At 45.2% G+C, this 13,757-nt stretch overlaps 2 protein-coding genes across 6 annotated transcripts; one reads left to right on the top strand and one right to left on the bottom strand.

The window, feature by feature from the left end:
- Positions 1-940: 940 nt before the first annotated feature.
- On the bottom strand, positions 941-7,879 carry prr5a (proline rich 5a (renal)). Of its 2 annotated transcripts, XM_070830331.1 has the most exons (11): positions 7,675-7,879; positions 6,300-6,442; positions 3,987-4,112; positions 3,801-3,881; positions 3,204-3,252; positions 3,016-3,073; positions 2,829-2,920; positions 2,593-2,733; positions 1,800-1,935; positions 1,414-1,692; positions 941-1,316 (listed from the first exon to the last, which is right to left on the bottom strand). In XM_070830331.1, exons 2-11 carry the CDS (start codon positions 6,440-6,442, stop codon positions 1,027-1,029), a joined length of 1,395 nt encoding a protein of 464 aa, XP_070686432.1. In that variant the 5' UTR covers positions 7,675-7,879; the 3' UTR covers positions 941-1,026. The 2 variants fall into 2 exon arrangements, with proteins under 2 accessions (XP_070686432.1, XP_070686431.1); XM_070830330.1 differs by lacking the exons at positions 6,300-6,442; positions 7,675-7,879 and having other exon boundaries at positions 3,987-4,342.
- A 1,786-nt stretch (positions 7,880-9,665) lies between these two features.
- Positions 9,666-13,598, top strand: rad52 (RAD52 homolog, DNA repair protein). Of its 4 annotated transcripts, XM_070830333.1 has the most exons (12): positions 9,666-9,837; positions 10,013-10,090; positions 10,880-10,981; positions 11,279-11,372; positions 11,456-11,523; positions 11,678-11,796; positions 11,922-11,997; positions 12,079-12,290; positions 12,371-12,561; positions 12,856-12,939; positions 13,037-13,276; positions 13,355-13,598. In XM_070830333.1, the coding sequence occupies exons 2-12, from the start codon at positions 10,037-10,039 to the stop codon at positions 13,414-13,416; spliced, it is 1,302 nt and encodes a 433-aa protein (XP_070686434.1). In that variant the 5' UTR covers positions 9,666-9,837; positions 10,013-10,036; the 3' UTR covers positions 13,417-13,598. The 4 variants fall into 4 exon arrangements, with proteins under 4 accessions (XP_070686434.1, XP_070686433.1, XP_070686436.1 ...); XM_070830332.1 differs by lacking the exon at positions 9,666-9,837 and having other exon boundaries at positions 9,968-10,090; positions 10,893-10,981; XM_070830334.1 differs by lacking the exons at positions 9,666-9,837; positions 10,013-10,090 and adding an exon at positions 10,451-10,472 and having other exon boundaries at positions 10,893-10,981.
- The last annotated feature ends 159 nt before the right edge of the window (positions 13,599-13,757 follow it).

Here is a 13,757-nt window from a genome sequence, read left to right as displayed (position 1 = left end):
ACAAAACGTAGAAAACTGTTGAGAGGATCAAAATACACATATACAAAACAAGTCCATGATAAATATGCAAAACAATTTTTCCATGTTGTGACAACAGAGAAACTGATGCTGTTTGAAATATTCAAATTTTGGTAATTTTTTGCGCCTTTAAATTCAGTTGAAGGATTACATGCTCCTCTTTGGGTTAAAGGATCCTATTGATTAAATTTGTGATATTGTCAACAAATCGAAAAGACCAAAACCAACAATTTGTCAGTCCATCTTTCAGTTCTTTGTGACTTCCCCGGTTTATCTCTGACGTTCAGACCAGAGTTCATTCGTTTGTACTAAAGACACAAATCTTTAAAAATGAGTCGCAAATACATAGTTTCAGTTAAAAGTGGACATAAGTTACATAAACGGGAGCAAACCGTGCCTTTGTTGGGCCACAGATCGAGACCTAATTTGATGATCTAGTGAGTATTTACAGTGCCAGCGACTCAAAATAAACTACAGTGCCCATGTTCATCCAAATGAAGAAGCAGGTCAGTGCAGCTGTGTGGCTCTCGTATGTGATTTTAGTATTTTTTTTGGACAAACATGGAGGTCTGTGGCAGAGAAATACTTGTAGGATTGATTAATTGCTGATCTTGGTCTTTTCATGGGGTCTGTTGTCAATAACACAAATACAGAGCATCGTCATTCTTGTCCCCCAAGAACATCATCAGACTTATTTTGAAAGCTTAAGATAAAAAGCTCAGATAAAGTCACAACAGCAGTCTCCTCAAGTTGAAAACCTGGTAAAACATTTCAGTCCTTTAATAACGATTCCACTGGGATTTTCTTTGTATTTTGTTGGACGAAGGTGCGAAGTTTTCACTCACCAGTGAAAGCACTTGGAATGGACTCGACATGGAAACTCATCGTACTACAGTGAGAAAGGATGATGGTACCCACTCAATGAAATGTGGATTTCTTTAATTTTTCTCACAGATTTTTACCGTACACACTCGGTGGGGCGGGGGGCGTTCCTGAGGGCAGCCACAGCTACACAGTGCTCTGCCTGCTCTCACGGCTGTACCCCATTGCCTCTGAGGAGTGAGGTGGGAAATCAATAAATATCCCATCTGAGTCTGAGTCTGCAGACTCTAGTACTTGTCCAATTATGGTTTCGGGGCTGGACGATTCGCTGGGTGGCGTGGAGGATGCACCCTTACTGAGATCAGTCATTGTTGTTGTTGCCTCAGTGCCGTGGAGAGCCCCCGCAGAATGAAGGGGAAGGATGGAGGGAGACGAAAGAGGCAAATCCATGGCGCTCGCTCCTGCTTGTAGAATACCTGTGAAAGAGATGGTACTGGATTGTTATCGAATCCACAATAACAATTATAACAAGTATAAGGATTTTTGTTTTTTGAACCAGCATCTGTGTCGTACCATTGAACTGAGAGCCCACACACAGCCTGTTGGAGGAGGAGCCAGACAGTTCAGGTCCTGAGGCCAAGTCGGCGTAGGCCAGTCCCTGTTCCTCCAGGCATGATATAATCTCACAGGCCGAGTGGCGCCGAATTCCTCCACTGCCAACAGAGCTGGCATCTGGGTCATACTCAGCCACCGGGGTCAGCAGCAGAGGGATATTGTAGCTTTTCGATCGTACCACAGGGTTTTTAGACGGTTGATCCGTAGACTTGGGCCAGCCCCACGGTAAACACTTCTCTGAACGACAAGAGGAAAAGAAGGAGAAGTGCTGATTCATTTAAGTTGCTCTCCCGACACATGCCACTGATGCTCTGCTTTTTGGGTTTACGCCCACACTCTCTCACCCAGAACACAGCAGTTGGACTCGGCACCATCTCCAGAGTAAAGCCCATGGGTGCCCAGGTAGGGCGAGACCACCTTCTGGACCAGAGACTCCAGCCTCAGGTAGTCCTCACTCACGCCACGTGACTCATGGACCCCCTAAACACAGACAGACACACTCGGCTCGTCTTCACAGCTCAATGAGTAAATTAATAATGTGGTGCATTTCTCTGCCTCACATCAGTGTAAACTGAGTAACTTTTTTATGATTGTAGATCAGACACTAAGCAACAATAAACAGTAAAATGCTATAACACAATAAAAGGAATGGAGATAAATCAAAATAAAATGTTTCTGTGGACGTGATATCTTAGGAACACCTTGAAGAAATGTAGCCTAATTTGGCACAAACATCCACTTGGGGCGTACTGATCAGAAAATGGTGGTCAAAGGTCAAGGTGACTGTGACCTGTGGTCTGGCTCATACAATAGTCATTCAGTGGTCATTCTGAGGTCCACTCCCTTAGGACATTTCTGAGATATCGCATTCACAGGAATGGGATGGATGGACGGATGGACAACCTGAAAACATAATGCCTCCAACCACAGCTGTTGCCGGTGTGGAGGCATAAATACTGCAGGTGTTCATAATCTGTGATGGTGGCTTAGCCTTATTGCATGGAGGCAGTCTCAAATTATTATGCGCAAAGCTCAACATAGTTTGATGCTGATTTGCCTCGTTGGGAACAGAGAGAACAAGCACACTGTGAGTGTGGGAACAAGCTATTACGCTTTGTTTGGTGCCTGCAGGCCTACCTGAAGAATGAGCAGCATCTGTGTAACAGAGGGGGGCACACGTGCCCGCGGTCGAGACAGGGCGTCCTCTAACTTAACGCTCAGGACGATGGTGTTCCTGAAGTGAAGCAGAGCTAGCTGTCGGACTGAGGGCTCCTTACCCTGCACATGTACGGAACAGAAAACAAGACAGATGAGTTTATGATCCTTTGGGCAGCAAAGACAAAAATCAGCTGACTCTGAGGACGTTTGTGTACCTGAACTGGGTGGAAGATGGCCTGCAGCATCGAGAGAACATCACAGAAGAAGAAGTCCCAGGTCTCTGCCAGAGAGTCCAGTAACTTCTGACCTGCATCAGTCACACAGGAACACGCCAAACAGACTTAAATCACTGGTATAGTCCACTACAAAATACATTCAGACCGCTAATCCAATCAGTCGTACCTTCGTAGAACCTTATCTTGTCCCGAAGGATGACCATGCCCTTTGTCAGCAGCTGGTTCTGTGAAATACAGTGAAAAGATGTCATTAAAGATGTCTCTTCTGCTGCAATATACATAAGAATAAGTCTTGTGTTTAGCAGCCATATTCTGATCATTATCTTATAATATTCAGTGATAAAAGTCTATTACCTGAAGGTACTCTGTGAAGAAGGACCCAAGCTCAGTCTTCAACAGGTGCCTGAGGAAATATGTGACTTCACTTCATGGCCCAAACACAATGTCAATAGTCATAAGAGGACAGTATTCAACTATTTCTGTGTAAAATAAGGTGGTTATAACCTGCAGTTAATTACTGAACTGCCTTTGATTACTTGTGAATGTGTAATTACATTAAATAGATAGAGCCACAGCAGGTAAACTGATCTACCCTGTTTTCTCTTTTTATAATCAAGAGTTTCCTTCTTGTGTAGCCGAAGAAATCTTTGTGGCTTTTCTGTACATGGAAATATGTTTGCTGGGCTATATTGGAGGCTGATGTGATAGACGTGATGGGTCTGGTTTAGAAAGATAATGAGAGATCTGGCACGACCACATGACTCCCCAGGAGCCACATACAGTACACTGCACACAAACAACCTCATTCACAAGAAAATGTTCAGTCAGCTAACGTAGGACAGACAGTAATTATACCCATTATAGCACAAAATGACATCAATAGTCTAAAGTAAGGATGTTTTCTCTTTGCTGTGTGAGTGTGCGGCTGTTTGTCTGGCTGTCTAAACTTACCGGACACCTTCATTAAGGACGTAGAGTTCGTTATCTGCCAAACCTTTCTTCTGGAAGACTGCTATGACAGCGTTATGGATGCTGCAATGTAACACACACACACACACACGCACACACTACTCTGCATTATTGTTCAAAACCAATTCAACCACTACATTTTTTGCACCCTGAGTGTGTTTGGTGTACCTGTTCCAGGTGGCATTGGCTCCTGCTCTCTTCTGCTTCTCCCCTCTGTCCTCTGGCGAACTTTTCTCGGTCTTCCCCAGCTCACTGAGGCTGGGGGAGCTCATCAACTTCAGTCGGTGCAGAGTCCTCATGAGGGAGATATGGAAGAAGGGGAAAGAAACAGAGAACACACTTAGTACTGGACGGGAGAGAAAGAAGGTCAGGCTATGAGCTGACATGCAGAGACACAGAGAAGAAACACAAGGAGATAGCTGGAGGGGAGAAGAGAACATAAGCAGCGTGAGTTTGAGAGGGAGAGATAGAGTGCGCAGAGGGAAAAAGCACAATGACAATACAAAGAGCAGCCGGTGACAGAGGTGCAGAGAAGTAGGACAGAATGATGCATGGTGAGAGAGGGGCAGCACGTTAGGAGCAGGATGGGTGGAGCCAAGCCGAGAGGTGGGCCACTGCACTGCCCGAGGTCTCACAAGAGGAGAAAACAATAGCACATGCACCGATGGGGGCAAACTCTTCCTCCCTCTCTGCCTCTCTTTCAGTACAATAAAACCATTGATGCAGACAAATATTTATGCAGAGCACAGATGCCAGAGGAACTGCAGGGTAAGCAGACTGGAGCAGTAGGGACTTTGTTGAGCTTGTCACTGTACGGCGAGGAGGTGGAGGAGGAAGTCGTCTGACTTTTTAACAACAACAACAACAACAGGGATAGGAAGCGGTGACACGATAAGGGACAATAAAGAAGGTTTTCCTGCTCCAGCGTTTTCAGCACAGCTGGTGCAGGACGACAAAAGTAAAAATTAGTGCAATGTGTGAGCCTACAGCCAGACCGACACTGATATCTGAGCATTTAAACATCCAGTTTCTCCTCTTTTATGTTCCCTTAAAAAATTCTCCTTTTCTACCCTGTCTGACTGGATCACATTATGTGCTCCCTGTTGAGCGTTATGGTGGTGACACAGAGTGAAATCTACAAACCCATCTCTCCATGTTCTTATGGCTGAATCGGGACATCCTGTACATGTTTTTGGACACATTTGCCCAAATTAAACCTCATCCTCATTGTCATCCAAATATACCAAATTAAATGTTTGGATGGCATTTGGAATGACTAATCACACACTCACAGGCCACTGATTGTTATGGGGTTTTAAAAGAATAGTACTTTTGGGAAATACACTTATTCACTCTCTAGTTGAGGGTTTGAAGAGAAGTCTCATAACTGTATGCTAAATATGAAGAAACAGGGGTTAGCTTAGCTTAGCATAAAGACTGGAAACAGGGGGAAACAGCTAGCTGTCCAAAGGTAGAAAAGGGGGCATTATGTGCTAGACTGATACTTGTAACTTCTTGGAGACATATCAGGTTGCCGGAGGAGACTCTGGGCAGTCGCTTTCGTCTGTCCATGGATAAAAAACTAGATACAACTTAATCAATGACAAGCAGATGTTGTTATCTTTGGAGCAGGGCCGGGCTAGCTGTTTCCCACCTTTTTCCAGTCTTTGTGCTAAGCTAAGCTAACCGGTTGCTGGTTGTAGCTTCATAGTAACAGTAAAGACGAAGAGCAGTATCAATCTACTCATTTAGTGTATTTCAAAGAATGTTAAATGATAATTTTGAAAAAAATCTGATAATACATCAGTTTTAACTTGTCACTGCTCTCTGGTGGACAAACTATGTAATGTAAACATGGTACCTTTGGCATTTCTGTACAGACATTTCTTGCTATTAATTGGCTTACACATGTATATACTGATCTATCTGAAATAAGATAACGTAATTTATATATCGGCCTTGTCCATTTGTCAGTGTGGCTCTACACGAGACAACGTCCCTTTAAGAAACATGATTCTCCTAAATCCTAACTCACATCAGGACCACAGAAGCGACTGCAATTTTAAATAACTATTTGCTTTCGTAAAAAATGAAAATATCCTGATTTGAAATAAGTGTAAAACATTAAGGAGGGACTGCTAAAAACTAGCACTCTTCAGAAGAAGAAGAAGAAATGATGAGTTCAAACCCACGCAGTCCAGAAACTCTCTGCTGACAGCACGGCAGTAAACAACAGACCCCCTTCCGCGCCCACGTACACACAGGCACAGACAACATGGAAAGCACAGACTGATGAGATGCACACACATAAGGAAATGAGTCCATCAAACATCCCACCAGGAGATCATTATCATCAGGTCAGCATAATGAAGCCCTCTGGGAGGAGAGATGGTGGAATTTTTGTGAATGCCAATTAATATTTCATGCATTTTCCAGGATGCTGTGTGTTGTGAGAGTTTAATCCCAGGAACTGAGCCTCACCTCCTGATTGGATGCTCACTGCTGCTGTCCATGTCTGGGCTCGGGGGAGGGGCCGAGAAGGTGCTGAAGTTGAGTGACAGGGGTCGGGAGGAGGGTCGGGAGGAGGGCCTGGAGGCGTGCCTCCGCCTGAGTCCATCAAGCATCTGGAACATGAGAGGGGGAGATGATGGAGAAATGGATGTTAAGCTTTGACTGAATGTAAACATGAGGCCTCACAAGTGGATCACAGGCAGCTGAGTGAGGCATCAAGGAAAAACATCTGAGGCTCTGACACGGCACTCCTGCTACCACCTCTGCTTTGAGGCGATGAATGAAATAAGGAGCGGTGAAGCACCAAAACAGACAGACTTAAAAAATCTACATCAAACTTACGATCACAGGAGGAAACCAAGCCGCACATTTGTGACCTCCTTACAGGAGCAGTGGTGTGAAATCAGCTTTCTGTTTCCTTATTCTGCCACTGACTGTTATTTCACCACACTGGGGGAGTGTTTTGCAATCAGAGCTCTAACCTCCCCACAATCACACATTACATCAGAGAAGAAAAAGGGGAACTGCATGTGTGTGCATGTACAGTGTGAGTGTGTGTGAATGATTCCTGTAAAGGCCACACAGCCTTGATCCTGTCTGCTGGAGTCTGACAGTACAGTGTTATAGTGTGTTTGGGTGTCTCCCCATAGAAACATACTGTACATAGTAAAGCACCATCCCCTGGTCAGAGGGGAGAACAACAGTCTGGGCTGTCACTCATCAGACAAAGACACAACACGAGCCTCCTCCGCTGCCACCCTGCATGCGGCTGATAAAATGGGTGACTGGTGAGCTTCCAGAGGGACTGGCCTGCGGTTTCATTAGAGTAAGATCACACCTCAGTCAGAGCCTCTGAGGCAGACTACACACTGTCTGCCCGACATGCCGTGCCACGCCAGTCTGGGCATTTCTGCTTTTGTTCACCCCTCCTCCTTGTCTTTTAGGGGCGACCACAGTCGGATCGATGCCACTTTTAATTTCTATTAGCCTCTATTGCCTTTCTGGCCTGTAGATCTCCCGCTGCGCTGCCTCTGTCATGTTTATTCGACATAAGATAGACAATCAATCGGCCAGACGCGCAATCAACAGTCCACGTTTATCCTACAGGGAGGAATGTACAACCAGTCATGCGTACGTGGAGGTTTTTCCTGTTTTTTTTTTCTACCTGTGTGGACGAGAGACTGATGCAAAGTGCCACTACAGACAACACGACTGTCTTCTGGACGCGCTCAGACCGGCACAGATGCACCATAAAGTCCACCCATGGGTAAAAAACTGTAGCATGACGGCCACAAAGTTGCCGTATGTCATGCGCCTCTGCCCGCCCACCGCAGCCTGCACTCACCGTTCCCGATCCTGTCGTGTTCTTCCTGATGGGATGAAAAGATCATGTAGCACTTAAGGGGAAGTGTTTACTGTCCGGGCTCATCAGCGGCAGGCTCCTCTACGGCTCCCCGCCGGTCTGCGCACCCACACGGGCATCTGGGTGCAGGCGGATGAAGGGTCCGACCAGCGGTGCGGTGGAGGGGGACTCATTCATGAGGCATGCACCGCCGCTCTCTCTCTCTCTCTCTCTCTCTCTCTCTCTCTCTCTGGCTCGCCCCCGCTTTGTTTTGACGAGATGCAAAGCGAACCTGGACGCGGCCACGAGCAGCACGAGCACGCGCGTTATGGTTATAGCTCTATGCAAAAGAGGGGGATCGCTGGAGAAAAACAATAAAAGCACGAGTTTCATGTCACACCCTGTCGGACTTCCCCGAACATGTTGCACTTTATCCGTCCGGCATTTAGACGTGAGGGGCGCGTGAAGTGGCAGACGGCCCTACAGGCCCCAACACACGACCCCCCACCCAAACACACACACACACACACACACACACACACAAAGAGGCTGATATTCTCTGTTTGCGCAGCACACGCTGTGTGCAGACATTAGTGGTGGGGAAAGGCCTCCATGTGCCACGTTGCTGCAGCCTCCCCTGTGCATATGGCTCCATAAACCCAGTGGGAGGTGGTAAACACATAGTATGCAGCCCTGACCCCAATCCACGCCGTGTCATACAGTGGGTGTCGTGCCATCTGTCAGAGCAGGGGCGGGCATTTTACAGATAATCCCCTATTTCCATGGGCCGTGATGTAAATAACTGAGAAACTTCACTGGTATAAACATCACTGCAGGAAACACTTGAGTGCATTTCAGCCGCTTGCTCAGAATGAGAGAGTCTCATTCAGCTTGCTGCCTCCTGCCCAGGTAGACAAAGGGAGGACGTTTCTTTAACCCCGGATTATTTGTGTTGTTCGGATAATTAATTAAACGATTTTCTCAAAGTGAAAACATGTAAAAGCAAAAAAAACAAATGAGAGCAACAGTGAAGTTTAAATATTAAATATTTAAAGAAACACTCACCTTATTTCTACATGTATTCCCCCAAATTAGAATATATGAAAACAGCGAACAGTCTCTTACAGCCACTGGCAAGTAAAAGTCGATCAGGTAAAAATATAGTCTATATATAATCAATAAAAGCTTTAATGTGAAGTACACGTTAATGTAATGTTCCCTTCAAGTGCGCCTCGTAAATTCTTCTCCTAGTGATAATGTCGAATGGATGAGTGAGCAGGCCACATGTGAGACACCATAATGGTCTGTTTAGTGTTTAGTGCCACATTTTATTGTTGGTTTGGAGTCACTGCATCGCGTCACAAGTTAGCCATTAAAAAGGGCAATTACAAAAAATGTATATGACAGCGTTTTAGTATGACTGCTTGATCTTAACTTTCATTAATATGGTCGTGAGAGGATGAAAGTATTGAAAAAATGTTGAGTGTTGTGTCATTTAAACATTAATTTAGTCCAAAGTATAAATTACTGTTTGATTAACACAAATGGTTTTCCAATATCTTCATGTATCACAAGGTGCAATACTTTCTAATGTCTCCCCTATGTCTCTTCTGATCTCATCTGATCTCATCTCATCTGATCTCATCTGATCTCATCTGATCTTCTGAAGGTTACTTTGATTGCTAATGGGTCGTGTTCATTTTGATAATAAATTATGGCATTTTTTTCAACAGCTTCCATGTGAGGTGACTCCAGATCAATACCAAAATGTACCACTTCTCAGGCCGCATAGGGGACACCTCTTTATGCTTTATGTTTTATCTTTGATAAATGTTTTCATTGAAAATTCATGGTTTTATTTTCCAGTCCTGGAGGAGGGCTGACCGTCCTCCTGCTGCCAACACTGAGTAAGAGGACTTAAAACTAAGGTCATTACAGAACAACCACTCAAAGCGCGTTGAATTTCCCCAATGAGAAAACCAATACAAAAACAGTACATTGCTATTTTCCGACAGGACATGAAGGCAGCACACACTCTACTTCCGGGTGTCCGAGCGGGAAGTTCAGATGTTCGTCTTGTTTCTTGTTTCGCTAAAATGTCGCTGACTGTGTCGCGCTCTTGTTAGCTAACTCAACAGAAAACACACTTTTGAAAAACTTTAAGTGGTGAGTTTGTCCGCTAACTGCCTATAAAATATTAGCAAACTGAAGCCAGGCCGTAAATTAAAGTAAACGTTGCTGCTGAATCTGTTCTGGGTTCACTTAAGCCTAAGTGACCTTTATGGGCGCATACATGTGCTGTTTAGCTACAGTAAGTGTTGCCTGAGTATGTTTATTTCAGTGATTACAGGAGGTTTCTGCAGTCATGTCCAGTTACACAGAAGAGAGGAGCAACTCTGCACCCACGTCCTTCGGACAGGTGAGGAGCTTCACAGGTGTGCAGACTGACTGACACCCTAAAACGCTGCCCTGCAGGTTTTCCATGTTTCCCTGCTTCAACACGTCTGATTCAGACGACCAGTTCAGCATCCAGCTCTGCAGGAGCCCGATAAGTACCCGCTCACCTGAATGAGGGGAGTCTGAGCAGGGAAACAACTAAAACCTGCAAGACACTGGATTTCAGGAGCAGCTCTGACAGACACTAGACCATCTGACTGAAAACTACTGTCACACATCCTTTCATTCATTCATTCATTCATTCATTCATTCATTCTAGTGAGGCTCAGGTGTGCCGGTCTCATCGTTCATATCTTACAGATGTTGGGAACACTGGGTTGCAGCTGTAGTCTGTCAGAGTGAAGGTGTGTGTTTGGGTGATGAGGGGTAAAAATTACTCTTGTTCATTTTAATCAATACATTCACAGTTTCCTTTAATTTCCCCTTTAGCCATAAGGTTGAAATTACATTATTTACTCCTCGTGTCTTCACTGAGAAAAATATTCAAACCCACGACTGCTCCGTGGTTTTATGGCTGCATCGCTCCAACAATGTGTCTTGTCCTTCGTTTTATACAAATTTCCCTAAGATGCACCAGACTATTCTAATAATACACAGTATCGGTGTAATATGACGGCAGAGGGACAGCATCGAGTGAGGGTGTTACTCAGTGGTGGTTCACCGGAAAACCATCCATCCTCTTATTATGTCATGGTTTCTATGTGTGTGTTTGTGGTTTGTTTTTGCTTTGCTAACCGGACTGAGTTGTCAGTGTACCTACACAGCTGAGGAGTACAAGGCAGTGCAGGAGGCTCTGCAGCAGAAGCTGGGACCAGAGTACATCAGCACCAGAGTGGCTGGAGGAGGACAGAAGGCACGTCTTTGTTTATATCTCTGCCTTTGTTTTCTGTACAGCTGTGAAGTGGACCGTAGAAATGTTTGTGTGTGTGTGTCTGTCAGCTGGGTTGAAGTGAAGTTATGATCACATGATTGTTGCACAAAATGCATTTTCACGGCTGAAACTTCTTTAAGTTTTACTCAAGTGGAAGCAGTAAGATTTTGTTGCAGTGTGGAGGACAGTTTTCATGAAACCACTTTGATATAACCACAGTTTCTCTCTCTCTCTCTCTCTCTCTCTCTGTCATATCTGCACTTGAATGGACTCTTCCAGGTTTGCTATATTGAGGGGCATCGTGTGATCAGCCTGGCTAATGAGATGTTTGGATACAACGGATGGTCTCACTCCATCACTCAACAGAACGTCGGTACGACTTGTAAGAGGATCCCGTTAACGTCGAATCATTCACACACACACAGTCAGACTAACAAAAACACTTGTACTTCACAGACTTTGTCGACCTCATCAATGGGAAGTTTTATGTCGGTGTCAGTGCGTTTGTCAAAATACAGCTGAAGGTCAGATGGATTTTTTATTTTACTGTCTTTATTGTAATTACAGCAGTATTTTCCCATGATGAAGATTTATCTCAGTTTTATATGATGTATGATTTCCTGCGATGCTCATCATCCTCTGTTGCTCTGTTGTGTGTAACGTGCACTTTTCCTCCAGGACGGCGCGTTCCACGAGGACGTAGGGTACGGAGTCAGTGAAGGACTGAAGTCCAAAGCTCTGTCTCTGGAAAAGGCGAGAAAGGAAGCTGTGACTGATGGCATGAAGAGAGCGCTCAAGTACTGGAATTTACATTTTTATATTTTATCAGTCTGATGCACATTATAGAAAAACAAATATGTTCTAGATTTTTTTCCCTCATGTTTTGTCAGAAGAAATACGATTGTTTTTTGGTCTTGTTCAGGTGCTTTGGTAACGCCCTCGGAAACTGCATCCTGAATAAAGAATACCTCATAGCCATTAACAAGATCCCCAAACAGGTCAGATTCAGGGTATCAACTTCAAGCATTCTGTGCTTTTTTTATTTTCATCCTAAAATACTGTTTCCTCCCCACACGAAGGCTCCTCCCCCTCTAGACCCGCGTAAGACGAAGCGTTCTGAGGGAGAGCCTTCAGTGGAGAAGGCCCGGTTCTCCAGTCTGGTCTTGGAGGAGAAGCTTGTATCTGCCGGCCCTCCCGGCAGGATGCCGCTGGAGCCCAGAGTCCTCAACCAGAACCAGAACTGTTCAGAGGCTCATACTCCTACTCTAGCTGGTCCCGCTCCAGAGTCCAGGTAAACTGCAGTGGGTCTAGTTTATGTTTTTAATGACACTTCGCTGCGTCTTCTCCTCCCAATCTGTTTCTTTTTCCAAGACCTGCCATGGACTCCATGAACGACGTCGGGTCTGACACGAACACAGACCCCAAACAGCTGAGAAAGCTCCGACAGCAGCAGCTTCAGCAGAAGTTCAGGAGAGAGATGGAGGCCAAGAGGCTGCAGCAGAAAGAAGATCAAACCAAGTCTGAGGACTCCGAGGTCGCTATCGGAGGAGGATCCAGTGGAGGTCAGTGCCTTAATCATGTGTATATGATATATATATATAATAGGAGGATTCTGTGTCAGGTTGTTAATCTTGAGAACAGCAGGTTTCTTAACATAGGTAAAACAAACTTGCAGACCAGATGTGACTTATAATTTTAAACATGGCGGGATCCTTATGACATTGTGTCATGTGTCATGTGTCACAGGTCGGGTTTGGCCTGCAGGGTTGAGACTGCTGGTTTAGTGTCTCTGTTCTTCACTTTCAGGAGTATAAATGTGATGTTACTGTTTTTATAATGAGGTGTTCACTCCTCAGGTCAAGAAGGTGTACCTGTGTTCAGTGAAGGCACCTCAGCAGGACACAGGAAGCCTGGCAGCAGCAGGGACCAGTGTTTAGCAGGTCCTGTAAACCACCACCAGAGGGCTCAGTAGGTTTAAACTGTGATGAGGAAACCTGCCTGTCTGCTGCTCTACTACTAGTTTGTCTCTGTCTGCAGACGATCCTGAGCTCTGGGATCTCCCTCTGGACGGGATGGAGGAGGTGGATTTCACTACAGGTGGCCCACCCCCCAGAGGGGTCAGGCCCAGCACACCCAGGAATCACCAGATGCAGACGCGCAGTAAGACCCCTCAGAGAGGTCCGGGCAGGCCTCCAGAGGGGTCTTCGCCGCACAGCAGAGGACAGCACCAGGGCCACTGCAGACCTCCGTATCAGAACCAGTACCAGGCGAGACCAGGTGAGGTTTCATGAGAAGAGTCGCTGATGTGCTGCTGATCTGAACTCTGTGGTCTTCAGTCTGTTTTTTCCCCCCCAGGTGAAGCCCTGAGTCCGTACAGACAGGGACAGTACGTGAAGAAACGCCGACTGGACACCTGAGATTTTATATTGCTGTTCCACAGTGTCCTCCACACTTTGTACAGTCCTGCCATCTGATGTTACTTTTGGTTTTATATTTATTTCAGTATACACATTTATCAAGTTCATTTTGCAATTAATTCTTGCTATGTCCGATATTTGGATAAATGTTTTATCCGGTTTTGAAAAAAATAAAACGTAACCATAGGTCAGTCAGCTGAGTTTTATTTATATACATGTGTATACTGTTACTACACTAACAAACCTCTGTTTTGATTACATTTTTAATGTATTTGGGATTTGATACCAGATTTTGGGGGCAGTGAAATAATGTTTCATGAACAATTAGAGCAACAATGTGG

The sequence above is a fragment of the Pempheris klunzingeri genome, chromosome 5, assembly GCF_042242105.1.
Source record: "Pempheris klunzingeri isolate RE-2024b chromosome 5, fPemKlu1.hap1, whole genome shotgun sequence".
NCBI classification, from domain to species: Eukaryota; Metazoa; Chordata; class Actinopteri; order Acropomatiformes; family Pempheridae; genus Pempheris; species Pempheris klunzingeri.
This window is presented reverse-complemented; position numbering and strand designations above follow the sequence as displayed.

What these genes read in the sequence shown, in the direction of transcription:
- rad52 (XM_070830332.1), top strand. Translation starts at nt 10,000, where the DNA reads ATGTTTATTTCAGTGATTACAGGAGGTTTCTGCAGTCATGTCCAGTTA. An exon ending in TTGTCAAAATACAGCTGAAG is followed by an intron (nt 11,524 to 11,677) that starts GTCAGATGGATT and finishes CTTTTCCTCCAG; the next exon opens with GACGGCGCGTTCCACGAGGA. An exon ending in TTAACAAGATCCCCAAACAG is followed by an intron (nt 11,998 to 12,078) that starts GTCAGATTCAGG and finishes CCCCACACGAAG; the next exon opens with GCTCCTCCCCCTCTAGACCC.
- prr5a (XM_070830330.1), bottom strand. Translation starts at nt 4,258, where the DNA reads ATGTTCTCTTCTCCCCTCCAGCTATCTCCTTGTGTTTCTTCTCTGTGT. An exon ending in GCCAATGCCACCTGGAACAG is followed by an intron (nt 3,882 to 3,986) that starts GTACACCAAACA and finishes GTTACATTGCAG; the next exon opens with CATCCATAACGCTGTCATAG. An exon ending in CAAGATAAGGTTCTACGAAG is followed by an intron (nt 2,921 to 3,015) that starts GTACGACTGATT and finishes TGACTGATGCAG; the next exon opens with GTCAGAAGTTACTGGACTCT.